Source organism: Bombina bombina, chromosome 11, assembly GCF_027579735.1.
Source record: "Bombina bombina isolate aBomBom1 chromosome 11, aBomBom1.pri, whole genome shotgun sequence".
NCBI lineage: Eukaryota > Metazoa > Chordata > Amphibia > Anura > Bombinatoridae > Bombina > Bombina bombina.
In genome coordinates this window covers 49,105,461-49,132,791 of record NC_069509.1, presented here as the reverse complement: position 1 = coordinate 49,132,791, position 27,331 = coordinate 49,105,461, and the positions used below count along the sequence as shown (strand labels likewise).

Genomic DNA, 27,331 nt, shown 5'->3' with positions numbered 1-27,331 from the left:
ATGATTGGTTGTTTTTTCTCATTTTTTATTAATTTGGCCAGCATCTTACCTGATTTATTACCATATTTATATAGCTTAGCCTGCATTTTTAATTCCTTTTGAGTTTCTTGCAGTAAAACAAAAGTATCCCTTTCATTTTTTGCTTTAACGTATTTTGCCCAATTTAAGGGGGTTTTGTCAAGCAGATAATGATTATAAGTGTTAGTTAAACATTGGCATGATTCTCTTTCTCTAGATCGAATTTTCTTATGCAGGGCTGAGCTATATGAAATTATTTCGCCTCTCATTACTGCTTTTGCAGTGTCCCAAAATACTTCAGGGCGGTTTAAATAGTCTTTATTAAAATGTACAAATTCCTTATATCTATTTATAAGCCAGTTCTTGAATTTTACCTCAGTCGTCAGATAGTAGGGAAAAAAGAAACGTGTTGCAGCAGAATACAAATGTGAAAGCTGAAACTCAAGTTCTGCATTATTTTTTTAAACATCTTACCCTCTAGATTATCTTTTTTTTGTTTTAACTGTTTGACATTATGTCTTAGCCTATCGATCGGGCATTGTGGTGCCATATTGTAATCTCCTCCCATAATTAAAGAGCCTTCCGTGAAGGATAATAATTTGGTCTGCAAAGTGTTCCAAAATTTTGGATCAAATACATTAGGGCCGTATGTATTACATAATGTATACATCTTCTGGGCAATCTTTATTTTCAGTAGTACATATCTCCCCCCGATGTCAGCCTCAAAATGTGTGACTTCGGTATCAATTTTCTTTCCTATTAGAATTGCTACCCCCCTTTTCCTCTTAACACTAGGTGCAAAATAGATTTCTTTTACCCATGTTGATTTAAGTTTTAAAGATTCTTCAGCTGATAAATGGGTTTCTTGAATAAAACCTATGTCAGTCTGGATCTTTCGCAGGTGATTAAGGATTGCTTTTCTCTTTATAGGGGTAGATATACCACCTACATTCCAAGATACTATTTTACAATTTTTATTCAGCATATTCATTTATACATTAAGAAGGGAGAAAGAGAAGAGAGAAAGAGAAAAAATAAATAAATAAAATAAATAAATAAAAAAAAAAAAAAAAAAAAAAAATAATAATAAAAAAAAAAAAAAATAATAATAATAATAATTTAAAATTAGACACCTAAATTTTCTCCGCACAGGTGGGGGTTGGGTCCTAGGACTCACGTCTAGAAGAGACACGGTCTTTCCCATAAGCAAAAACCTATAGCTTACACTCAGTCTAATAATCAGATATTCAATATTGCTGTTATTAAGCTTAGGAACCCAGTGTGTTATAGAAGCTCTCAGCCAGTTGAGCTTCTTCAAAGAAGTGTGTGACTTCCCCAACTTTAACCTTTAATTTGTAGGGGTACATTATGGTTGCCTGGTACCCTTTTTGTATCAGTTTGGAACAAATAGGAGCAAGCTCCCTTCTCCTTGCTGCAGTGTCAGCGGAGAAATCTTGAAACATAAGGATTGTATCGTCTCCAGCCTTAACAGGCTGTTGTTTGCGATAATGCTGGAATAAGGTAAGTTTGTCTTGAAAATTTAATATTCTAGCGATAACAGGCCTAGGCCTAGTTCTATCTTTATTGCCTGAGCGAGGTGGACCAAGTCTGTGCGCTCTCTCCACTGGGATGGGATATAGGGTAGATGGCATCTTTAAAATTGTAGGCAAGGTTTCTGATATAAAATTAACAAGATTGTCATATTGTTGTTCTTCCGGAAGGCCTATAATTCTTATATTATTTCTTCTAGAACGATTTTCTAGATCTTCTAATCTGTTTTGAATTTTCTGTACGTTATTATTTATACCTTCTAGATTAGAACTATGCGTTATTGTTAGATCTTCCAGGTCCGAAACTCTTTGTTCGGCTTCCTGCAGCCTATTGGAGAATTGACGAACCTCTTGTGTCAGAGAAAGAAAATCTTGTTTGATTTCAGCTCTAAGAGCCTCAAATTTAGGAGAGAGCGCATCAGATATACTAGCGACTAAGCTGTGAATATTGGTTACTTCTTGTACAACTGGTACATTTAACATAGTTGGTTGCGCTTCTGTGGGAGGCTCCTGATTACCCTTCAATTTTCTGTCTCTCTGTCTTGCTGCCATGGCTGGAGAAATATTCCGGGGTGAGGTGTGAAGGAATTTATCCATGTGCCAGAAAAGAAAAGAGAATTAAAAAAAATTGAAGTGAGGCAATTTATCTAAGTGAAGATCAATACAGGGAGTGAACTTAATTTTAGAGTTAAGTTTGAGAAGGTGAAGCGTTCTCAAATAGACAAGTGAGGATAGGGATGTGCACTATTGTGACCAAGTGAGGGAAAAGAAAAGGGGAGAGAGAAAAAAAAAAAAAAAAAAGGAAAGAAAGGAAAAATAATAAACTGTGAATTAAATCGTGTTATTTAGATCCAGCCAGGGATGCAGAGATCAGGGACGTTATTAATGTTAGGCAATTTTATGCCAATTTGTTAATTGTCTTACTGTTGCTAATCTTCAAAAGACACAATAAAGGAAATGGTATCTCTGAAAGCAGCAACAGCAATTTCTTAATTAGATTTATATCCAAGAAAATATTATTCCAGCAATTATATACAGTATATTTTATAGGTAAGCAAACATATTCACAGTGACCTAGTTATATCCTGGTTCAGTCAGTTTCATTTGTATTTTATTTTCAGAGAAGTTAAAATATCTCTTCTTTAAAGAAAATTTATAAGGTAGTTTTAACTAATGATCTTTATATTTCTATATAAACTTTCTCCCTGTCCAATAGTAAGGGATAGTATTTTATTTTCAGGGAACGTAGGAGATTTATTCTTAGGAAAGAGTTATTAGATAATATAACTGAGGATCTTTTATCTCTATATAGCCCTTCCCTCCAAGCAGTAATAATGGGTAATATATCCTGAAAAAGGTTATAGTAAATTTCTCTGGTATTGAATTATTAATTCCTTATTCACACTCAATAACCTTTGATTTTTTTTTTTTCCTCCCCTTCTCCTCTCCCTTCTCTCTCCCCTGAGAATGTTTCACTTTTTAGAGGAGAAAGTACAATGTCTTTTTACATACTATGCACATTTTACACATTCTTAAGCATTAACATTTTTGCCTAGATTTGCTCAATACATTGATATGACAAAAATTGTAGCGACAAGTAATATAGTTAAATAAAATTAAATGTGCCAAACAAATCATATGCAGAAAAAAGAATCATATAAGGAGCCAATGAAAAAAAAAAAAAAAAAAAAGTTCCTTTATATAGTTAATAAAGTTCAGCCAGTTCTTGTATGTATGCAGCTCGTCACCTTACCTGCATCAGCGTTCAACTAATAGCCAGGTAGGTGGGCAGAAAGAGCCTTCAATATGAGAAAATGCCAAAATTGCTGATACCTATTAGAGGGGTTAATTATACAGCCATCTTCCATAGCATTTTTACCAGGATCCATACAGTGTTCCCCAGGACATGCAGCTCTGGTTGGTATCCCCAAAAAAAAGGTGAAGAGAGAAAAACATGCTCCCAGATTGAGCACCTCCTAATTTAGCGCTTACCCACAGCGTCTCGAGGAACCAGAGCAGAGATATGCAGAGGCGCTGCACAGGGAGATCTCAGCGGCAACTGCCAGGCTAGCTACACACAGCCCCGACCTCCCACGCAGCACCGGTGGGGGAGGGGGGATTCTCCAGCAAGTTTTCAGTCCGGCACCGAGCAGAGCCGCTTCGAGTACTTATCGCTCCCTGCTTGAAGATGCGGCTCCGCCACCACACTTCAGCTCAGTCTCACGGATGATTTCTGTCTCCCTCGCAACTTCTGTGGGGGAGAGGAAGGTATGTGGGGGGTCCGCCGCGCTGCTGTGGGTACTCAGGGCAGGAGTCAGGAAAAAAACATCAGGTCCTTTGTTAGTGCAGCAGTGTTGATATATGTAAATAGCCTTATCCTCCCACGCAGCACCGGTGGGGGAGGAAAGGGTATGGAGAGAATCTGCTGTTATCCTGCAGGTAATTAGGGCCAGGTTCAAGGCAGTTTATCAGTATAGCAGAGAGAGTGTATAAAGATAGCCTCAACCTCCCACGCAGCACCGGTGGGGGAGGGAGGCACTCTGTTCCTCTTTGAAGTTATATCACAAGTTCTAATATATATAAAAAGAGGAAGCCCAAGGTATAGGCTTTTTGCAAGCTGACTAATAATGTCAGCACAGTGGGATGTCTGTCCACTGTCTGGTTCCAGGAGCGTTGATACAGGCTATCCAAGAAGCTACCCAGGTCCCTGGGTTTGGCACGAGAAACTCCACCAGCAGCTGCAGGACTGGAAGGTAATCACACACAGGTGTGTGCAGTTAGCTCCTCCTCCGGAAACCACCTTGAGCATACCAGAGCATACCCTTTTCAAGAGCATGCAATTTTAAGCAACTTTCTAATTTACTCCTATTATCAATTTTTCTCCATTCTTTTGCTATCTTTATTTGAAAAGCAAGAATGTAAGTTTAGTAGCTAGCCCATTTTTGGTTCACAACCTGGGATGTGCTTGCTGACTAAATGCACCTGCCATTAAACAAGTGCTGCCCAGGGTCTGAACCAAAAATTGGCTGGCTCCTTAGCTTAGATGCCTTATTTTTTAAATAAAGATAGCAAGAGAAAGAAGACAAATTGATAATAGGAGTAAACACCCATGCTAAATAGTTTCAAAATTTTGTCCTGAATTTAGAAATACCCAATGTTTACATGTTCTTTGCTTTTTTTGCAAGTTATAGGGCAATAAGTACAAGTAGCACTTTGCTATTTCCAAACCATTTTTTTTTTTTCAAAATTAGAGCTAGTTACATTAGAACACTAATATCTTTCAGGAATCCCTGAATATCCATTGACATGTATATATTTTTTTTTTAGTAGACATCCCAAAGTATTGATCTAGGCCCATTTTGGTTTATTTCATGCCACCATTTCACCGCCAAATGCGATCGAATACAAAAAATCGTTCACTTTTTCACAAATTTTTTCACAAACTTTTGGTTTCTCACTGAAATTATTTACAAACAGCTTGTGCAATTATGGTATAAATGGTTGTAAATTCATCTATGCGATCCCCTTTGTTCAGAAATAGCAGACAAATATGGCTTTGGCGTTGCTTTTTGGTAATTAGAAGGCTGCTAAATGCCACTGCGCACTACACGTGTATTATGCCCAGCAGTGAAGGGGTTAATTAGGGAGCATGTAGGGAGCTTTTTGGGGTAATTTTAGCTTTACTGTAGTGTAGTAGACAACGCCAAGTATTGATCTAGGCTAATTTTGGTATATTTCATGCCACCATTTCACCGCCAAATGCGATCAAATTAAAAAAAACGTTAAATTTTTCACAATTGTAGGTTTCTCACTGAAATCATTTACAAACAGCTTGTGCAATTATGGCAAAAATGGTTGTAAATGCTTCTCTGGGATCCCCTTTGTTCAGAAATAGTAGACATATATGGCTTTGGCATTGCTTTTTGGTAATTAGAAGTCCGCTAAATGCCGCTGCGCACCACACGTGTATTATGCCCAGCAGTGCAGGGGTTAATTAGGGAGCTTGTAGGGTTAATTTTAGCTGTAGTGTAGTAGACAACCCAAAGTATTGATCTAGGCCCATTTTGGTATATTTCATGCCACCATTTCACCGCCAAATGCGATCAAATAAAAATAAAACATTCCCTTTTTCACAAACTGTTTCACAAACTTTAGGTTTGTCACTGAAATTATTTACAAACAGCTTGTGCAATTATGGCACAAATGGTTGTAAATGCTTCTCTGGGATCCCTTTGTTCAGAAATAGCAGACATATATGGCTTTGGCATTGCTTTTTGGTAATTAGAAGGCCGCCAAATGCCGCTGCGCATCACACGTATTATGGCTAGCAGTGAAGGGATTAATTATGTAGCTTGTAGGGAGCTTGCAGGGTTAATTTTAGCTTTAGTGTAGAGCTCAGCCTCCCACCTGAAACATCAGACCCCCCTGATCCCTCCCAAACAGCTCTCTTCCCTCCCCCACCCCACAACTGTCCCCGCCATTTTAAGTACTGGCAGAATTTCTGCCAGTACTAAACTAAAGCTATATTTGTTTTTGTTTTATCATATTTACATATGCTGCTATGTAGGATTCCCCCCTTAGCCCCCAACCTCACTGATCCCCCACCAAACAGCTCTCTAACCCTCCCTCTCTGCCTTAATGGGCACCATCTTGGGTACTGGCAGCTGTCTGCCAGTACCCAGTTTAGTAAAAAAGTATGCTTTTTTTTTTTTTTTAAATTGCCCTTTTCTGTAGTGTAGCTTCCCCCCCAAGATAAACCCCCCACCCCTTCCAGATCCCTTAGTTGCTTATTTATATTTTAAAATAACTTTTTTTTTTTTACTTTGATTAACAGGTTTTTCTGTAGTGTTGCGGTTCCCGCCCGATCCCGCCCCGTGCACGCGCAAGCACGCCACCCCCACGTGCACGCGCAAGCACGCCACCCCCCGTGCACGAGCGCGCCCCCGTCTGTCCCGCCCACGGTTCCGCTCCACTCCACACGGCCCATCGATGGCCGCCCACCCGCCTCCCAGACTGGCTCCCACCCACCAACGATACCGGCCATCAATGTTTGGTGCAGAGAGGGCCAAAGAGTGGCTCTCTCTGCATCGGATGGCCAAGGGGGGTTATTGCAGGATGCCTCGATATCGAGGCATCACTGCAATAACTGGAAAGCAGCTGGAAGCGAGCAGGATCGTTTTCAGCTGCTTTCCAGACCAAGGACGTACGCCATACGTCCTCGGTCATTAATTGTATTTTTTTTGAGGACGTATGGCATACGTCCTTGGTCGTTAAGGGGTTAAAATTGCATGCTCTATCTGAATCATGAAAGAAAAAAAGTTGGGTTTAGTATCCTTTTAAATGCAATGCTTATAAATCTACATACTTTGCCTTATTTTATAAATATGTTAGAATATTTCCCTTGAATCTTCAGTCAATAATTTAACCATAAACAAAAAGTATAGTTAGAAGCGCTACTAGGGATGCACCGAAATGAAAATTCTGGACCGAAACGGATACCGAAAATTCAGGATGATCCTGGCCGAAACCCGAAACGAAACCGAAATTGTTTTTTTCTTTTTTAACTACAGTCTGTGTGTGTAGCTGAGAGAGCTTGTAGGCGGGAAAGCTCCAACAAATGGACATGGTCACTTGTACAGTAGGGTGTGATCTGCAGTGAAACTGGAGCTCTATAAGGGAGAGTGTGGTTATAGCCAGACAACAATATGAGGTAGACATGTGTTTTGTTTTTGGGTGTAGTTATCCGTGCGATGAGCGTGGCTGCACCTGATCGTCTCTCATCGTATCTCCGCCTAGTTCCTGGTTCGGGTCTCACACTGATCCGTCAGATTATATGTCCGGAGCCCCAAATGGAGTCTGCCTGTCACCTATCATCAGGACCACTGGACTTAGCTACAACCTTATGTGCAAGGTGGTTATAGAAAGTTACTGTGCTTTTTTGTATACACTGTCTGGTGGGTGCTAATTTGTACCAACTGTGTGCGAGCTTGGGGCTTATGCTTATAAAGTGTGCACGCATATTTGCCTCAGGCGAATAGAATGTCTACGCACAAGAGGCTGATGTATGAGCACTGTATATAAGGCTTAAAGATATTCACTGAGTGTGCTTAGGGCTGTTTCTGATAATATTAAGTGTTTATAAACATGTTACTTATCCGCCTTTGATATTTGTATTCACTATTCAGAACTTTGGTTTCCTTCTCTGCTGGTTTCAAATATCATCATGTAATGGTACTTATGTGTGTGCTCTGTGTACCATGCCAGTGCTGTGCTGCTCACCTTATGCTAAGGATAGACATGTAACTCAATAGAACAGGGGAGGGCTCTACATTTTTAGCCATTTTGGTCCTCTTTGGGCCGAAATTGGAATTGCACATTTTCGGCGGCCCAAATTTTGGTGCATCGCTAGTATTATTCTTTATTTAGTTCTGTGTAACAGAATCAGATTTAACCGTTTTTGTTTTGTTACCAATTATCAAAATAAAGTATAGTCCTAGAAAACTATTATTATATGCAAAACAGTAAGTCAAGTAATGAACTCAAACAGCAGCTCTAGGCTGGCATCAAATTTAAAATATGCTACACAATAATTTTGCCGAAAATAAAAGGCAAAAAAAACGAAAACCGAAATCAACTAAAAATGCTATTTTCGGCCGAAACTTTCTGCGGCCGAAATTTTGGTGCATCCCTAAGCGCTACCCAATGTAAATAATGACCATATGTATGAGTTATCAGTCACCCAAACAGAATAGAGGTTCTTACCCCAATTACACACTAATAGTGCTTCTATTATGGGAAATAAAAGTGCACCTCCAATAAAATAGTGCCTCTACGGTGGTTAAATAAACAGTCTCAAGAGAGTTCACACTGTGATAGTAATAAACAATATAAAAGGTTAAAAAACTCAGTCCTTCTCTTTTTGCAGGTGCTGTTATGATACAGAGTTGGAGCTTTTCTGCTTCTTTAAAAGTCACTGATCAACTTGTAAACGCACTATGAAAAAAACACAAAAAAGCGCAGCTCCAACTCCCGTTACGACGTGCCCCTAAAATAGACAGGAGTATGCCAACTCCTTGAGAAAGCCCGCCGTTGGCACACCTGCTTGCGAGCTGTGTTTTAATTGTTGCGCCAATCTAGTTTGTAAAGTTTACGGGACCCAGAATTTCCGAAATTGAATAACGGCATTGATCAATCTGAGAGTCGCCATCACACCAAGGGTAATTTTGCTGGAGGATACTCTGCCCGGTCAAAAGGCTCTCCTAGGACATATACGGTATCTTGGATGTTTATCCCATACTCATACTTTACATTTTGTGATCATCATTTTTATCTTGTGAGTGTCTGTCTCTTTTAGGGGCATGTCTGTAATAAATGTTATACTTTTAAAGGACCACTCAGTGCAGTAGAATTGCAAAATTAACATGAAAATAATAAAAAGACAATGAATCAACACCTACACTGAGTTTTAAATAAGCAGTAGATTTTTTTTTCTGCCAAATTTATTTTTTCTCCTATTTTCCGGCCCCCTGTATCATGTGACAGCCATCAACCAATCACAGACTAGTATACGTATAAGACAAACAACAGTATTGGCGCACATCCAAACAAATTAAACCACATATAAATGCATCAAAAAATTGCCTGCAAAAAAACTTTTTACTTTTAAATAAAATTGGGATCTTAGTCACACAATATGGCCATATTCTGCTCAGCCAGTCACCACTTATAAGGTGTCCCAAGATAGACTGGTCCTAACACTATAATGTTTAGCCTTACTGGGCTGAATCATTTGATTCTAATATACCAAAATAGAATTCCAACACTGCAGTACTATGCCTCAAATCAAGACTGCACAGAATGAGACTCCCTGGCTTTATATATATATATATATATATATATATATATATATATATATATATATATATATATATATATATATATATATATATATATATATATATATATATATATATATATATATATATATATATATAAATATAAATAAAACTCAATTACATTTATTTACCATTCTCAAGTTTTGCATAACCAACACTGTTATAGAAATACACTTTTTACCTCTGTAAATACCCTGTATCTAAGCTTCTGCTTATCAGATCTTTTGACAGACTTGCATTTCAGGCAATTAGTACTGACTCTTAAATAACCTCACGTGCGTGAGCACAGTGTTATCCTTATGAAACACATGAACTAACGCCCTCTAGCTGTGAAAAACTGTCAAATGCATTCAGATGAAAGGCTGCCTTCAAGGGCTTAGAAATTAGCATATAAGCCTATCTAGGTTTAGCTTTCAACTAAGAATACCAAGTTCTAGTGAACTGCTTGTGCAATACCGCCCCCTGCAGATTTGGGGGTGTCAATCAGCCCGATCGTAGGTGGCGTATGAGTTAAAGAGCAGCGGTCTATAGACCGCTGCTTCTTAACTCCTGTTTCCGGCGAGCCTGAAGGCTTGCGCGGAAACCGGGTGAATTGGCCCAATTCGGCAAATAATTAATTGACCCCCTAAACTAGATTTTTCTTGAGATGGTCAAAACACAGTGACAATATCTTGGCCACAGCATCTTCCTACACCCTAGCTCACACCTTGTCAATTTGTGCTAGACCAGGTTTGCCCAATGTTTTCAAAATAGAGACCCCACAGAAATGATTCACTTGCAGGGCTTGGAACCAATTTAGGAAATTCTACTATGAAAACAGATGTACAGCATAACATTCTATATTAGGCTTATTCAACCTAAGACCAGACCTGCCACCAATAGGTTTTTAGGTACCCCCTCCTCATCCTACCAAATAATGAACTGCCCCTTTTTTAACCTGTTGCCGTACAAAGGACTAATCTTTTTTCAGTACAGGACTTATTTTATGAACTACAAGATCCAGAATGCACCTGTGTGTGAAGCTACAAAACTCAGATGCAACTCTACCAAAGTTAAAGAAAGAAAAAGCACACCAGGTTAAAGGACCACTAAATGTAGAATAATTACCAAGTGCATAATAAAAAGACAAAACAATAACACATACTTTGAATTTCAAATAAGCAGTAGATTTTTTTTCTGGCAAATGTATTTTTCCTCCCATTTACGGACCCCTGTATCATGTGACAGACATCAGCCAATCACAGACTAGTATACGTATATCGTGTTAGCTTGTGCACATGCTCAGTAGGATCTTGTTCCCCAGAAAGTGTGCATATAAAAGACTTTGCAAAATTTGAAAATGGAAGTAAATTGTAAAGTGTCTTAAAACTGCTGCTCTATCTGTATCATAAAAGTTTATTTTGATTTGAGTGTTCATTTAAAGTGATGGTAAACTTTCCCCTTTGTATAAAAAGATCTGGAATGTTAGGGATGTTTTAGATGGAGTTTAACCTCCTCCTGTCGGGAATTATTTGTCTACATCTGATGTAAACAAATAAGTAAAAATGTAAATGATGCAATTGGGTCTGGGGGTAGTGCCTATGACGCTAGACACGCCCTCCATCCGGCGATCCCATTTAGCAAGCGGCTATGGTTTCAGGACAGCCAAACGGCTAGGATGTTCCATGCAGTCCTAAAGGCGCTAAAGCCCAGCGCAGTTAAGCTGGCATGGAACGTCCTAACGGCAGGAAGGGGTTAATTCATCAGTTGTAATGAAGAAGCGCTATAACTTACTTTTTAATGTAGCGTTGAAATTCACATACCCCCATCAGCTAACGGTTTGAACTGTTCTGCAATCAGCACTCTAGCTACTGTGTGAGTCCTGTATGGCTAGAGTGCTGGTTGGAGAACAGTTGCCACAATTAACTTACAAAAATAAATGTTTTTTGAAGTGGGTGGCGGAGCACGGAATATTTAAATTTCAGCGCTATATTAAAGTGAAAGTAAACATTCTGGAGTGGAATAGATCTGCAAATGGACCTAACTTGGAAAAGGGAGAGGCAAGCAGTAAAAATGAAAGTGAAACCTATAATGGTATTGTTTTGGTTTAAATAAACAACTTACCATTAACCCCTTTGTGCCAGGGGACACGTGCTTAGATCATAATGAAGTTTTGATGTAAATACAGCAAAATTGAAATCTTGCAATCGTAGCACGTCCCCCATGATCTGATCCCATCATCGATGATCGCCTGAATTAATTTTTAAAGCAGGTGTTTACATCTGAATTTCGTTCCGATGTTAAACACTTGACCATGGCCTGAAGGGGTTAACCCTGGAGATAGTTCACCTCCAAATAATCATTCTATGTATTTCCATACCTCCCAACATTTTAAAATTCAAGAGGGACAGCCCCCCCTCCCCCCCCTGCAGCAAATGTGGCGGCAGGAGCAGGGACGGTGCTTAAAAAAAAATCATAAGACCAAAGTAATATAAATAAAATTCTAAATAGTCATATCTTGTAATACTCTTAAGCAGCAAATCAAACACAAGCTCAAACCATTGGTAAAGCTATGTGAGCTCGGTATTTAATTAGCCTTTGCAGAGACAGTGCTAAATATTTTAATCTTAATTGGACATTTAATAATAGATTCTTTAAAACTGCTCTCTGCATTCTCCATTAATATTCTAGATTCTGGCATTTAAAGTCAGCAAAAATCCACAGTAACACAAGCTACACATATACATGTACACACGCTCAAATACACAGAAACACACACTACATAGCATACACTTACACATGCAGATATATACACACTACATAGCATACACTGACACATGCAGATACACACACACACTACATAGCATACACTTATACATGTAGATACACACACACTACATAGCATACACTTATACATGCAGATACACACACTGCATAGTTTACACTTACACATGCAGATACACATACACTACATAGCATACACTTATACATGCAGATACACACACTTATACATGCAGATACACACACTGCATAGTTTACACTTATACATGCAGATACACATACACTACATAGCATACACTTATACATGCAGATACACACACACTACATAGCATACACTTATACATTCAAATACACACACACACACACTTATACATACAGATACACACACACTACATAGCATACACTTATACATTCAAATACACACACACACACTTATACATACAGATACACACACACTACATAGCATACACTTATACATGCACACACACTTATACATACAGATACACACACACAGTTATGGATACAGATAGACACACACTACATCATATATGGGTATCTGTAATTCATTGTATGGGGTCCTGGGGTTGGCAAGCACATTAGCTGGCAGTCTGAGGCTGCCACTGTTCGTTACCCTAGTGTTAGCACTGCTCATTGTATAAAACTGAAGGCATGCTAGTATTATCACCAGGGGTTAGACATCATCACTACCAGAGGTTAGAGGTCACCATTATTACCTGAGGTCAGAGGGTATACAGCCTTCTTACTCCTGCATAACCTACACACTATTCTTCTTCCACAGGGAATCTAACCCTGTGAGAGCAAAGCCAGCTGCTTCTGAGTATGGGCCCAATAGAATTTAAAAAAAAATAAAAAAATGTAATGCATGGGGCAATGTGGGACAGATGGCTGATATACCTGGAAAAATAATCTGAAAAGATAATATTCTAAAATTGAAACCTTTATGTAGAAAACCATGATTTAAATAGAGGCTTTGCCATTAGTGATTTAAATCTTAATTAAAATCAATTTCATTTAAATCAAATAAACCCTGATTTAAATCGTAAAAATATACATAGTTATAATTAATCATTATTATAATTCTTAAATATTAATAAGAATATTTAGGTTCACGTGATTGTTGAACCATGCTTTTTCTAATTCTAACGTGTAATGTCACCTTCCAGGCAGTGCTTAGGGGTGTACCAACATGGCGGAAACTGCATACAGTGATACAAACTGGGAGTAACAATAGGGTGGAAAGGGGCAATCATCAGTACAAGTAGGTGTAGCAATGTGGCGAAAAGAGCAAAAGATGGTCGGAATGGCTTTATTATGCCGTAATAAACACCTACATTCAGCCCTCATATTGTTGTCGCATGAGCGTTTATTTCGTCCCGAAATTATAATATATTTATGGTATCTGCATACTATGCATTATGACCACAGCGAGGCGCTCTACCTTCGGTTAACCTTTTATATGGTAAAGGACGCTCTGTGGCTTGTTATACTCTATGATTTTGCCGATCTACCCATTCCCTCCGGAAGTCTCACTGGTCCAGTCCGCGCACTGGTGCAGCCTGGGTAGCCGCAATCCGTCATGGCGTCCCGTGCCCTCTGTGTGTGTGTCCGATCCGTGCTCCGGTCACTGCCCCGCCGTTCCCTGCCAGCTATTAGCACGGCCACCTGCAGGCAGCGCTCCTCCCTGGCCAGGCCCTCCGCGGGCTTCCCTATCCTTGCTCCTCAGGTAAGTAGGGGACTGGGGGGTCAAGGCCGGGCAGGGGTCACCGGGGACACGGAGGGTGTCCTGGGTATATAAGTAGGACTCACATCAAGCTGTTCTAGTGTTCTAATTCATATTTTATTGTTTAATCAATTGGTTACTGCTGCTGCCTTCCTGGCCACCAATGGGTTAAGGTAGTTGACACTTGGTGACTGTCAGACTTTAATGTGAAGCTGCTGTAATCTTGGCCTTGAGCAATTTACCCATCCAATATGGGTTAAAAGGGACCCTATAGAAAGACATACATGTCATCTTGCAACCATAGACCTAGTGCACATTGCAGGGAGATGTTTCACATTTTTATGCCCAAAGTGTATCTCTTGTGGAATATATGATGCTCTCGACTACTTACTCTGCGAGAGGGTTGTTCCGCAGGGGCTGGTGGTGGAATTCCTGTATCTTTGGGGTAGGTGTAACAGCATATGTGTGCAGTGTCAGGCTCCATACTAGCCTTATATATAACTCTGAGTATATGTTGAGGGACAAATATCAGGAGCAAAGGTCTACACGTGGGATTTACTCGCTGGATCGTTCTGTTTTGGCACATGTTGATCTGGCAGGTTACATAAATGTTTCATGACCTCACTAAGGTGCTCACTTCTGGATAGGTTCTCAGTCTCAACATAATATCTAATATTTGTTATATTTGGAGTACATGTAGATCTACCTTGGGACTTTTTTTGTTTTGTCAGTGTGTATAACTTCAATTGTTAAATGTAATTCATTTGGCTGATTTTAAGGTCATATTGTCACCTTCAAGCATGTTCATGGTGTGTATCAATCTGATTTTGCTTAAAAGTATAGGTCAAAATTTTAAATGTGTTTGGATGCAATTTCATCTTTGAATAGAAACATTCAAGGCAGAACATTCTGCGATATGCTATGTCAAAAAGCAGAATGACTGCAGAAAGGTGCACAGAAATATCCTTCTTGTGCTAAATGAAAACATAATTTTTAAAAATGACTTTTTAAACACACTTCTTTCACAAATTATTTCCAGATCTAATTTTCTGTTCTGCTTATGAGATTTTAGTTACATCCAGACACCTTTTGGGAATTACATGCAAGGGAATGGGCTACAAAGACATTCTTTGGTTGCTAGGTAATGGTGGATGCCCGGCATATTGGCCCAGACTGTGACCACCTCCTGTAACCCCATTCTGTTGCACAGAACCATGGCAGTCAGGTTTACGTGAACTCATGGGGACACCATGCAGTAAGCAAAGCGGCTTCAAAGGTTTTCTTTGGTTGTTAAGAAATCTAGAACTCTGCAGAATGCCCACTCTCCCTCTGCCCCAGGCTCCCCTCTGTCATAATACAGATGTGGGGCTCCCAGTGTCAACAAACTCACAGCGCAGGATGATATCTGGACACCTGTGAAGTCCTCCGAGTGTAAGGCCACGGCGGCTCTTTTCTTCCCCAATAAGCGGTAGATGGCACCCTGACCACTAAATTGCAGCCATCGTGCACGTTTTAAACAAGTAAACTTCCTGGGATCACTATAAATGCTCAATTTTAGGGGCATTAAATGACCACAACCTTAACCTTTTCATGTGTAGGTGCTCTGTTAGTTTTAAAAAGTCTGTATACACTAATTCATATACATCAACAGGTTATCTGACTGTTCTTCATTTTGAAACTAAAGCATTCTTTAGCACGTTTTGTTCTCAGTGTGCAAATGTGCTTAGTTGAGTTGATAATGGAGTCAATGTTTGCTTGCTTGTTTATTTTATAAAGAACACAAGTCTGATGTGTTACAATTTTATTTAAAATATGACTTCTGATATGTGGATGTGCAACCTCTCCACTTTCCAGTTTTTAGCATGTTTGCGTATCTGTAGAGATCTCTTGTTTAATTCTATAGAAGAAAAATTGTCAACTGTATCTGTTTTTGGTGCATTTAACTTCTTAATAACATTAACAGAGGTGTGTTACATAAAAAATGTTAAATATTTGTATTAACATCTTCCAAAATATTTCTCCTTTTATTTAGTTTTTTGGATCTTTTGTTATTTATCAGCAGCAGAAAAATTGAATAAGCTAATAACCAATTCTACCCTGCGTGCCTGCCTCTGTGTGTGTGTGTGTGCCTCGTCTGCCCAGGGAGATTGACACCGCCTGCCCATGCGTGATTCGCTGTGCATGAGTGGGGTTGCATGCGAGAACAAAGGAGCGCTCGTGTGCAATGTTAAATTCGGGCAGCAGATTGTTGCTTGCAAAATGATAGGTGCAAATAAGTCTGCAACTGTCCACCATGGATTGATAAATCTCGAGCCCTTAGTGGCAAATGCACATTAGTGCCCAATTTTCCTTTCAAATCCCACACCTTCTCAGAGAGTTACTAGTGACTTATACCACACACAATACACACCACCCCCACACTTCTAGCAATGTTGGTATTTAAATACTGATAGTTTAGTAAAAACCTAGCATACGTGCATATGATGCTAAAACAATAACTTTTACTAGAAACATTTTTGCTAATGGGAGTATATTGCACAAATGCTTCTATTTAAATAAATCATGCACCTTTCTGTCTCTTAACCCTTTGAGTGCTAAGCACTTTTCCACTTGGTTGTTAAGCTGTTTTAATTATATATATAATTTTTTTTCCAGATCCCCAAGACTGTTGGAAAGGTTAGGCGATTACCTTTCCAACGGTGGGTCTTGGGTCTGTAGCTGCTTAGATGCCTGAGATACAGGTTTCTAAGCAGCATGCCCCCTATTTCTATACTTAACATTGTACATTTTAAATAAAGTTGCGCGGTGACGTCATTGTGCATGACGTCACCTCGCATAACGTGATGCCCCGGCGATGCCTGTCGCTATACAGGCCCAATTGCTGGGGTAGGAGCGGGTGGGAGAGTGCTAGCGACAACTCTGAGCTGTCAGTAGCACCTGAGTGGGAAACTCTGCGACGGCTAAGGGCCGCCGTTCGCACAGAAAGGGTTAAGATCCCAGATTTGTGCAGGAGAGTGGGAGAAGACATTGATCTAAGTTTAAAGGGATATTAAACAAAAATGTTTTACTCCTTGAGCGACTATTAGCCAGTAATCTTGGCAGTTTGTACTTAAATCTAGTAATTTGACATGTGCATTGGGTAGAAGCAGTTTGCTCTTATTGGAGCCATATTTATTTATTGTGCAACACACAAGATCTGGATTTGCACAAACCTTTGTATGATGCACTTCTCACATGAATAACTCTGAAACAAATGCACATGTCTTCTAGTAATAATCTTAAAAACATAGAATTTATTGGTTTTAATTTGACATATAAGCATTTTGCAACATCCATTAGCAAAAATGATTCTAATAAAACGTACTGTTTTAATGTGGCATACGCACATATTCTGTGAGGGCCTTGTGCACCAATATTTAAACACTGCGCCTTCTCAGGAGTGGCTTGTAGGACACAGATTACTTCAGAACCAATACACACCACTGCCAGCTCTCTGTGCATGCATGGTGTTTGAATATTGGTGCTTGGGCCCTCACGGCATATGTGCGTATGCCATGAAAAACACTAATAACTTTTACTAGAAGTATTCTTGCCAATAGAATTATATTGCAAAGATCTAGGGCTGCAACTGATTATTTTCATAATCGATAAATCGGCCGATTACTTCAGAATTAACACAACTTTTGTCTAATTTTTTAACCGACAGCAGAACACATTTTTATAATCAAGCAAAAAAACAAAACAAAACTCAAACTGTTTCAAAAGAGTTGGAACTACAAAGAGGTAGACTATCACTGTTAATAACATTCTGTTTTTCACTCTCTCAGAAACTTTGCATTCAAATGCAAAAATGACATGTCCACCTGCTCCTGGCTGAGCCTGGCTCTCTTTTTGCAAGCTATTTTGCCTGCAGCAGAGAAGAGGTGCTCACATGGTGTTGAGGTGCTTGAGATGCATAAGTAGGGTTTCGCCAATATCGCCAAGGTGGAATATTTATCTTTGTTAGCTCCACCAATGCAAAGGGCCTCTTAACCCCTTAATGACCACAGCACTTTTCCATTTTCTGTCCGTTTGGGACCAAGGCTACTTTAAATTTTTGCGGTGGTTGTGTTTAGCTGTAATTTTCCTCTTACTCATTTACTGTACCCACACATTATATACCGTTTTTCTCGCCATTAAATGGACTTTTTAGAGATACCATTTTCATCATATCTTATAATTTACTGTAAAAAAAAATATGAGGAAAAAATGGAAAAAAACCCACACTTTTTCTAACTTTGACCCCCCAAAACCTGTTACACATCTACAACCACCAAAAAACACCCATGCTAAATAGTTTATAAATTTTGTCCTGAGTTTAGAAATACCCAATGTTTACATGTTCTTTGCGTTTTTTTGCAAGTTATAGGGCCATAAATACAAGAAGCACTTTGCTATTTCCAAACCAATTTTTTTCAAAATTAGCGCTAGTTACATTGGAACACTGATATCTTTCAGGAATCCCTGAAAATCCATTGACATGTATATATATTTTTTTTAGTAGACATCCCAAAGTATTGATCTAGGCCAATTTTGGTATATTTCATGCAACCATTTCACCGCCAAATGTGATCAAATACAAAAAAATAGTTCACTTTTTCACAAATTTTTTCACAAACTTTCGGTTTCTCACTGAGATTTTTTACAAACAGCTTGTGCAATTATGGCATAAATGGTTGTAAATGCTTCTCTGGGATCCCCTTTGTTCAGAAATAGCAGACATATATGGCTTTGGCGTTGCTTTTTGGTAATTAGGCTGCTAAATGCCGCTGCGCACCACACATGTTTTATGCCCAGCAGTGAAGGGGTTAATTAGGGAGCATGTAGGGAGCTTGTAGAGTTAATTTTAGCTGTAGTGTAGTAGACAACCCAAAGTATTGATCTAGGCCCATTTTGGTATATTTCATGCCACCATTTCACCGCCAAATGCGTTAAAATTAAAAAAATTTTTTTAAATGTTTCACAATTTTAGGTTTCTCACTGAAATCATTTACAAACAGCTTGTGCAATTATGGCACAAATGGTTGTAAATGCTTCTCTGGGATCCCCTTTGTTCAGAAATGGCGGAGATATATGGCTTTGGCGTTGCTTTTTGGTACTTAGAAGGCCGCTAAATGCCGCTGGGCATCACACGTGTATTATGGCTAGCAGTGAAGGGGTTAATTAGGTAGCTTGTAGGGAGCTTGCAGGGTTAATTTTAGCTTTATTGTAGAGCTCAGCCTCCCACCTGAAACATCAGACCCCCTGATCCCTCCCAAACAGCTCTATTCCCTCCCCCACCCCACAATTGTCCCCGCCATCTTAAGTACTGGCAGCAACTCTGCCGGTTCTAAAATAAAAGGTATATTTAGGCTTTTTTTTAATTAAAAAAGCATATTTACATATGCTGATGTGTAGGACCCCCCCTAAGCCCCCAACCTGACTGATCCCCCATCAAACAGCTCTCTAACCCCCCCCCCCCCCCCCCTCTGCCTTAATGGGCGCCATCTTGGGTACTGGCAGACAGCTTAGAATGAAATTGTTGTTTTTTTAAAAATGTTCCCATTTTCTGTAGTGTAGCTCCCCCACCACCAAAGACCAACCCCCAACCCCCTCCTAGATACCTTCAATTGTTGTGTTTTTTTTTTTAAACATTAAAATACCCCTTTCTCCCACTTATACAAACAAAACTTTTCTGTAGTGTAGCGGTTAACTCCCGTCCACGCACGCGTGCGTGTCCCCAACGGCCACGCCCCCGATCCCGCCCCATCGATGGCCGCCCACCCGCCTCCCAAGTCGGCTCCCTCCCACCAACGATACCGGCCATCGATGTCCGGTGCAGAGAGGGCCACAGAGTGGCTCTCTCTGCATCGGATGGCCCAGGGGTGTTATTGCAGGATGCCTCGATATCGAGGCATCCTGCAATAACCGAAAAGTGGCTGGAAGCGAGCAGGATCGCTTCCAGCTGCTTTAAACCCCTAATGTCGTACAGGATAGATCGCTGGTCTTTTAAGACCAGGTTGTGTGCGATGTACCCTGTACGACATGCGTCGTTAAGGGGTTAAAGTAAGCCTGGACTTCATTCTAACATAAAAATATCTTGAGTATCTATATGCAATGGTAAATAACCAGCTATAAAGGTTATGGAAAACATATATAGTCCACACTTAATATTACAGATATATACTTATAAAGGTTAAATTTGGTACATATTCCAATTAATAACAAATAGTTAAAAATAAAAAAAAAAGGAAAGTCAAAAGCGCTATTATCTGTTATTTGTAGAGCGCCAACAGATTCCGCAGCGTTAAGGACTATATATCAATAACAGGACAAAGCCGTACACATTTATCTATACAGTACATATAATCCGCAATAGCAAGCTATCCGCTAATAAATGTGCAAGCCGAAAATAGTGCAAATCAATTCAAATAACAAATCCCATCAATCTAGGGCTAGTTGTAAATAACAAGCTCGGCACTATATCATGCAAAGCATAGTCACCTGATTTAATATAAACAATCCTAATGATGACTCCTATTTTATTTCTGGGTTGCACATAAGCTAGGAGTAATTAAAGGGACAGTCTAGTCAAAAATAAACTTTCATGATTCAGATAGGGCATGTCATTTTAAACAACTTTCTAATTTACTTTTATCACCAATTTTGCTTTGTTCTCTTGGTATTCGTAGTTGAAAGCTAAACCTAGTAGGTTCATATGCTAATTTCTTAGACCTTGAAGGCCCCCTCTATGTTGAATGCATTTTGAGTTTTTCACCACTAGAGGGTGTTAGTTAATGTGAGTTATATAGATAACTGTGCTGATGCATGTGGAGTTACCTACAAGTAAGCACTGATTGGCTAAAATGCAAGTCTTTCAAAAGAACTGAAATAAGGGGGCAGTCTGTAGAGGCTTAGATACAAGGTAATCACAGAGGTAAAACGTGTATTAATATGACTGCTGGTTAAGCAAAACTAGGGAATGGGTAATAAAGGGATTATCTTTTAAGACAATAAAAATTCTGGTGTAGACTGTCCCTTTAACTTATACTGTTCTGAAAAAGTGAAAGGTAGAAGTCTATAGATGTCCTTTAGGCTATGGGCATAATCGTAAAGCAAAAAAGAGAGAGAGATGCACTCAGCTGAGCATGTCTGCTTGTCCACAAGGCCAGTGCCACTCAGGGTGCAGTCTCTTTTTGCACACTATGCCTTTTCACAGAGAAAAAATATCCTGTAGCATATCAGTCTGATCCTGCCCAATGACAGCCCAGCACCGAAATACCAGGCAATTCTTCTCTGAACAAGAGAAACAACCCCAGACAATCGTTTCGGCCTTCTGTGGGCCTCGTCAGTGAGGTGCAGACGCATCTCTCTAAGGGCATGTGTGCAAGAAGTCCACGTCTGGTTTCCCCTTTTACTTAGGGAGACCCAAGAGCAATTTGCATAAATATAAAGAGAGAGAGATGCACTCGGCTGAGACAGAACAAAAGCTAGAAAAACTTCCATGCCTGTTCATTTTCAGTGCCACTCAGGGTGCACACTATGCCCCTTCACAGAGAAAAAATATCCTGTAGCATATCAGTCTGACCCTGCCCAAAGACCGTCCAGCCCCGAAATACCAGGTAATTCTTCTCTGAACAAGAGAAACAACAACCCCACAACGGCCTTGTGGACAAGCACAGAAGTTTTTCTAGCTATTGTTCTGTCTCAGTGAGTGCGTCTCTATTTTCTTGATTTTATGTAAATTTCTCTTAGGTCTCCCTAAGAGTAAAAGGGGGAAACCAGACTTGGACTCCTTGCACACATGTGCTAGAGATATGCGACTGCACCTCACTGACGAGGCCCAAGAGAGGCCGAAACGATTGTCTGGGTTTGTTGTTTGTCTTGTTCAGAGAAGAATTGCCTGGTATTTCGGTGCTGGACTGTCATTGGGCAGGATCAGACTGATATGCTACAGGATATTTTTTCTCTGTGAAAAGGCATAGTGTGCAAAAAGAGACTGCACCCTGAGTGGCACTGGCCTTGTGGACAAGCACAGACGTTTTTCTAGCTATTCTGTCTCAGTGAGTGCGTCTCTCTTTACTTGATTTTACATAATGGTAAAGCACAATACTATGTGCAGGAGTGAAGCAGTTGGTGCTGTGCACAGACCATCTAATTGCGAACCAACTTATCGATTACGAGATTCGTTGACAACTATTTTCATAATAGATTATTATCGATTAGTTGTTGCAGCTCTACAAAGATGCTTATATTTCAAATTAAAATGCACCCATGCACATTTAATTTTTGACCTTTCTACCCCTTTAATATGAACGAAGGGAGTTCTGTTTGTGCTTGTGTATGTTCAAATAACTAATCATGTATGGATGTTTTTGCACTTAATCTGTAGAACGCCTGAGCTTTTTGCTGAGACACGCTGGCTCATAGATTGAGTTCTGCTGATTAGTTATGCATTCATTCTGCAAACTGTTGCTGCTGGCAAAATTATGGTAGCATGGGCACACTTTTGGTAAGAAGAACCAGAACTGTGACAGGTGCACGTGCCATTGTGCACTCTTTATTTGCAGCTGAGGCACAACCCCCTTGTGAGGCACTTGTTGTTCTACAGCACTGGTTTTCAAACCTGTCTTCAGGCCTCGTTAACAGGTCAGATTTTCAGGATTACCTTGGGTGACAGCAAGTTAAATAACCATAACTAATCGGCTGATTATTTAACCTGCTCTCCGGTTCAGATATCCTGAAAATCTGGGTTATTAGAGAGGCCTGAGGACAGGTTTGAAAGTGTTCTACAGCAACACAACAAAAATGTAATTACAGGTTGTTTACTGTACCTTTAACTTGGGTTTATGTGGTTTGTTAATGTCCCTTTAATGACATGCTCAGGTCACTTGGAAGTCAGACCTTTCCTGTAAGTATTTCTCCCCATCACAAATAACCATTAATAAATATGGTGTTTTTTATATTTGTTCTTGCTATGGCACAGTTTCACAAATCTTGGAGCCACTGGTGCATTAAAATTAGGTCATAGTGCCCTGGATTGGAGCCCCAAAGACACCCATAGTTGGCCCCCACATACCCTTTCCACAAGACGCACCTGAAATGTATTCCATTATGGCTGTATTTGTTCAGGGCCTTGCATCTAAGCGATAAACTTCCGTAGTGCTGCACGACCAAAGAGGGGGGACAGACCAATCTCTCAGAGCTTAATGCCAGCTTCTTCTGAGCTTCGAGACATTTTCGGCCTCTGTTGTGAGCTCCGTGCCTCACTCAAGATCCCCTTTTTCTAACAGATTGTGCCTCTGCTACTTTCCTCCTCATTCTCATAAAAAAAATAAAGCACGTCCTCTTTTTGATTTCTATGGTTTTACATAACAGGGCATAACTATCATCTGGTCCTTAGCAGGTCTTAAAATTGGGTAAATACAACAACTCATGACATATTACGCTGTCATGATTTATTTAACAAAACAAAAAAACAAAATGGAGAATCCATGTGAAAAACTAAGGACACACTAATTGCTTCCATAGCCACTAAGTAGCAGCCAGGTGCTGCTAATAAAATGCCCTTGACTAATTGATCAGTAAGTGTGACCACCTCTATAAAAGCCGAAGTTTTAGCAGTTTGTTGGTCTGGAGCATTCAGGTGTGTGATAAAACAATGCCAAGGAGGAAAGCATCATTGTTTCTACCTTTAATTCTGGGAAGGGTTATAAGACCATTTCCAAACATTTTACAATTCATCATTCTACAGTGAGAAAGCTTATTCACACGTCGAAAACATTCAAGACGGTTTCCAATCTTCCCAGGAGTGTGACGTCCCAGCAAATTCACCCCAAGGTAGACCGTGCAATGCTCAGAGAAGTTGCAAAAACCCAAGAGTTACATCTCAGACTCTACAGACCTCAGTTAGCATGTTTTGACATTACAATTCGAATAAGACTGAACAAGTATGGTTTGTATGGGAAGGTTCAAGGAGAAAGCCTCTTCTCTCTCTAAAAAAAACAAAAAAAACAACAACAAACATGGCAGCATGGCTTAGGTTTGCCAAGTTGCATCTGAACAAACCTCAAGACTTCTGGAACAAGGTCCTTTGGACCACGAGAGTAAAGTGGAGATGTTTTTGCTATAATACACAGCATATCAGCACAAACACCTTATAGTGGTGGAGGGGTGATTAGGGCTTGTTTTGCAGCCACAGGACCTAGGCACCTTGCAGTCATCGAGTCGACCATGATCTCCTCTGTATATCAATGTATTCTTAGAGTCAAATGTGAGGCCATCTGTCCGACAGCTAAAGCTGGGTCAAAATTGGGTCATGCAACAGCACAACGATCCCAAGCACACCAGCAAATCTACAACAGAATGGCTGAAAAAGAAAAGATGAAATGGCCCAGTCCAGACCTCAAAACCATTGAAATGCCATGGCTGGATCTTGAGAGCTGTGCATAAACTAATGCCCGCAAACCTTAATGAACTGAAGCAACGTTGTAAAGAAGAATTCCTCCACAATGATGTGACAGACTGATAGTCGTACAGAAAACAATCACTTCAAAGTATTGCTGCTAAAGCTATTAAATCATAAGGTGTACTTCGTTTTTCACACATGGCTTCCCCATTTTGGCTTTATTTTTGTTAAATAAATCATGACAAGGTGTAATATGTCATGTGTTGTTCATCTGAGGTTGTATTTACCTAATTTTGAAACCTGCTAAGGACCAGCTGATTATGTCCGTATAACCATAGAATTCAAAGAGGGTGCACTTTCTTTTTCACATGACTGTATATTAAAGTGAAGGTAAACTTTGATGAATGAAAGCACGTTTTTTAAAAATACTATTAAAAACCGGGGCACTTTCAGTCATCAAAGTTTACAAAGCAGCCGTTTTGATTAAAAACTTTCCTTTTTTCTTTTCACAGCCAGAGCAGCTCCCCTCTCCTGGAAATTCTCTCTTCACACGTCAGCAATGACTAATCCGGCTTCCTCCAATCACAGCTTGGCCTCAGGCAATGACTACCCTGGGGGGAAAGCCGTGATTGGAGGAAGCCGGATTAGTCATTGCTGACGTGTGAAGAGAGGATTTCCAGGAGGGGGAAGCTGCTCTGGCCGTGAAAAGAAAAAAAGTTAAAGGGACAGTCTAGTCCAAAATAAACTTTCATGATTCAGATAGGGCATGTAATATTAAACAATTTTCCAATTTACTTTTATCACCAATTTTGCTTTGTTCTCTTGGTATTCTTAGTTGAAAGCTTAACCTAGGAGGTTCATATGCTAATTTCTTAGACCTTGAAGGCCACCTCTTTTCAGAATGCATTTTAACAGTTTTTCATCACTAGAGGGTGTTAGTTCACGTATTTCATATAGATAACACTGTGCACGTGAAGTTATCTGGGAGCAGGCACTGATTGGCTAAACTGCAAGTCTGTCAAAAGAACTGAAATAAAGGGGCAGTTTGCAGAGGCTTAGATACAAGATAATCACAGAGGTAAAAAGTATATAAATATATCTGTGTTTGGTACTAGATTGGCAGCTTGGCACGGAGCACTTCTGCACGAATGAATTGGAGGGTTCGGCGCTAGGAGACATTAGTGTAGCTTTCCTGCCCTTTGCCCACTTTAGTGATATTCCTGCGGAGGTCCGAGGAAACTTTCTATATAGAGACATATTGAGGGCGTGGAGGCTGACGCTCCGCTATCTGGGACGCACTTGTGTGTCCTCTAGGATGATACCGCTAAGATACAACAATGACTTCCCCCCGGGAATCGACACCTCCCCCTTCGTTGTGTGGGAAGGTTTACGCTTGGTGGGAGATGCTCTAGATCACTCTACAAAGGGAGTTAAAACATTTACTGACTTGCAACTCCAGTTTGGTCTACCAAGGAGGCATTTTTATGCTTACCTACAAATGAGACACTATATAGACCAACTGATCAAAACAGACTCACATTTTTGGGAACCACATGCACTCAACCCTTCTATGATCTCGTTTAAGCTAGGCAAATTCACACTTTCAGGATTATACAAAACATTACTTGGTAAGATTGAGACAAAAAATCTGGAGACACTGGTGGATAGGTGGAGCACTGACTTGAGTAGGGAAGGCCTACCGGAAACAATCCTACAAAGCTTAGAGAATGTGAGAAAGGCGACCCTATCTATGACACTTAGAGAGTCTCAGGTCAGAATGCTACACAGAGATTACCTAACTCCCCGAAGGACATCTAAGTGGAATCCTACAGTAGTGAATGAGTGTAGTAAATGCAGACTGAATGATCCTGACTTGCTTCACTATTTTCTTAGGTGTCCCAAGATTGCACAGTTTTGGGGGCGCATTGCTTACTGGGCCACCAATACCTTGATGACCAGGGTTGAAATTGGCATAGAACAGGTATGCTTTCTGAATTGGGGAGAGCAGGACCCCAAAATGAGCCCCTTACTTACGACGGTAATACTAGTCGCAAGAAAGATTATACTGGAGGTTTGGACTGAAAAAACAGCACCCTCCTTTGTGAAGTTTAGACATAGTCTCTTTAGGCAGCTTCTCATAGAACAGCTAGATACTAAGATGGACACTTGCAAGCGCCTAAGGCACTTTCTAAATAAATGGCGGGTTTATATAGCTACACTAAGTATTGAACATCAGAGACAGATTTTGACACCCTTTGCCCATACTGAACTCATGCTAACAGCCTCCCTGAGAGGTGAATGGGGATTTCTATACCACCAAATAGGCGGTGAAGGGAGGGATTAGTGACATATCAAGGTGCTTTCATTATATAATAATTTATTTATTTTTTCCCCCCTCCGCCATCGTTAAGGCCGGAGAGATGTGACCACAACGGTGCAATTAGAAGGCATACTATTGTCAACAGCAGACTCGTACTAAAAGATTATATTTGTTATAGTTTATAAAGTTAAATGAGGATGAGGTATATTATAGTTGCCATTAAAACTTAATCACTAAAGAACACGGAAAGCTATATGTAAGAGTGAGACATTCTCTTACTAATTATTGTAGCATGATGCAATGGACTATACTGCTCTCACCAGTGATATATTGCTAATTGTGAATTCTATCTGTACATTCTATTGTAAGCAATACTGAAGGATATACCTGGAATTGTAATGTATATTTCATTTCCTACATCCTCAATAAAAAGTTAATTTAAAAAAATATATATATATATCTGTGTTGGTTATGCAAAACTGGGGAATGGGTAATAAAGGGATTATCTATCTTTTAAAACAATAACAATTCTGGTGTAGACTGTCCCTTTAAGTTTTTAATCAAAACGACTGCTTTGTAAACTTTGATGAATGAAAGTGTCCCTGTTTTTAGTAGTATTTT

At 39.8% G+C, this 27,331-nt stretch overlaps 1 protein-coding gene across 2 annotated transcripts in view; it reads left to right on the top strand.

Moving 5' to 3' along the window:
- The first annotated feature begins 13,763 nt into the window (after positions 1 to 13,763).
- The window catches only part of NDUFAB1 (NADH:ubiquinone oxidoreductase subunit AB1), a 55,139-nt gene continuing 41,571 nt past the window's right edge, over positions 13,764 to 27,331 (top strand). For both annotated transcript variants that reach the window (XM_053694347.1, XM_053694346.1), the window contains exon 1: positions 13,764 to 13,967. In XM_053694347.1, the coding sequence (XP_053550322.1) occupies positions 13,821 to 13,967 (147 nt within the window). In that variant the 5' untranslated portion in view covers positions 13,764 to 13,820. The remainder of the gene's footprint in view (positions 13,968 to 27,331) is intronic.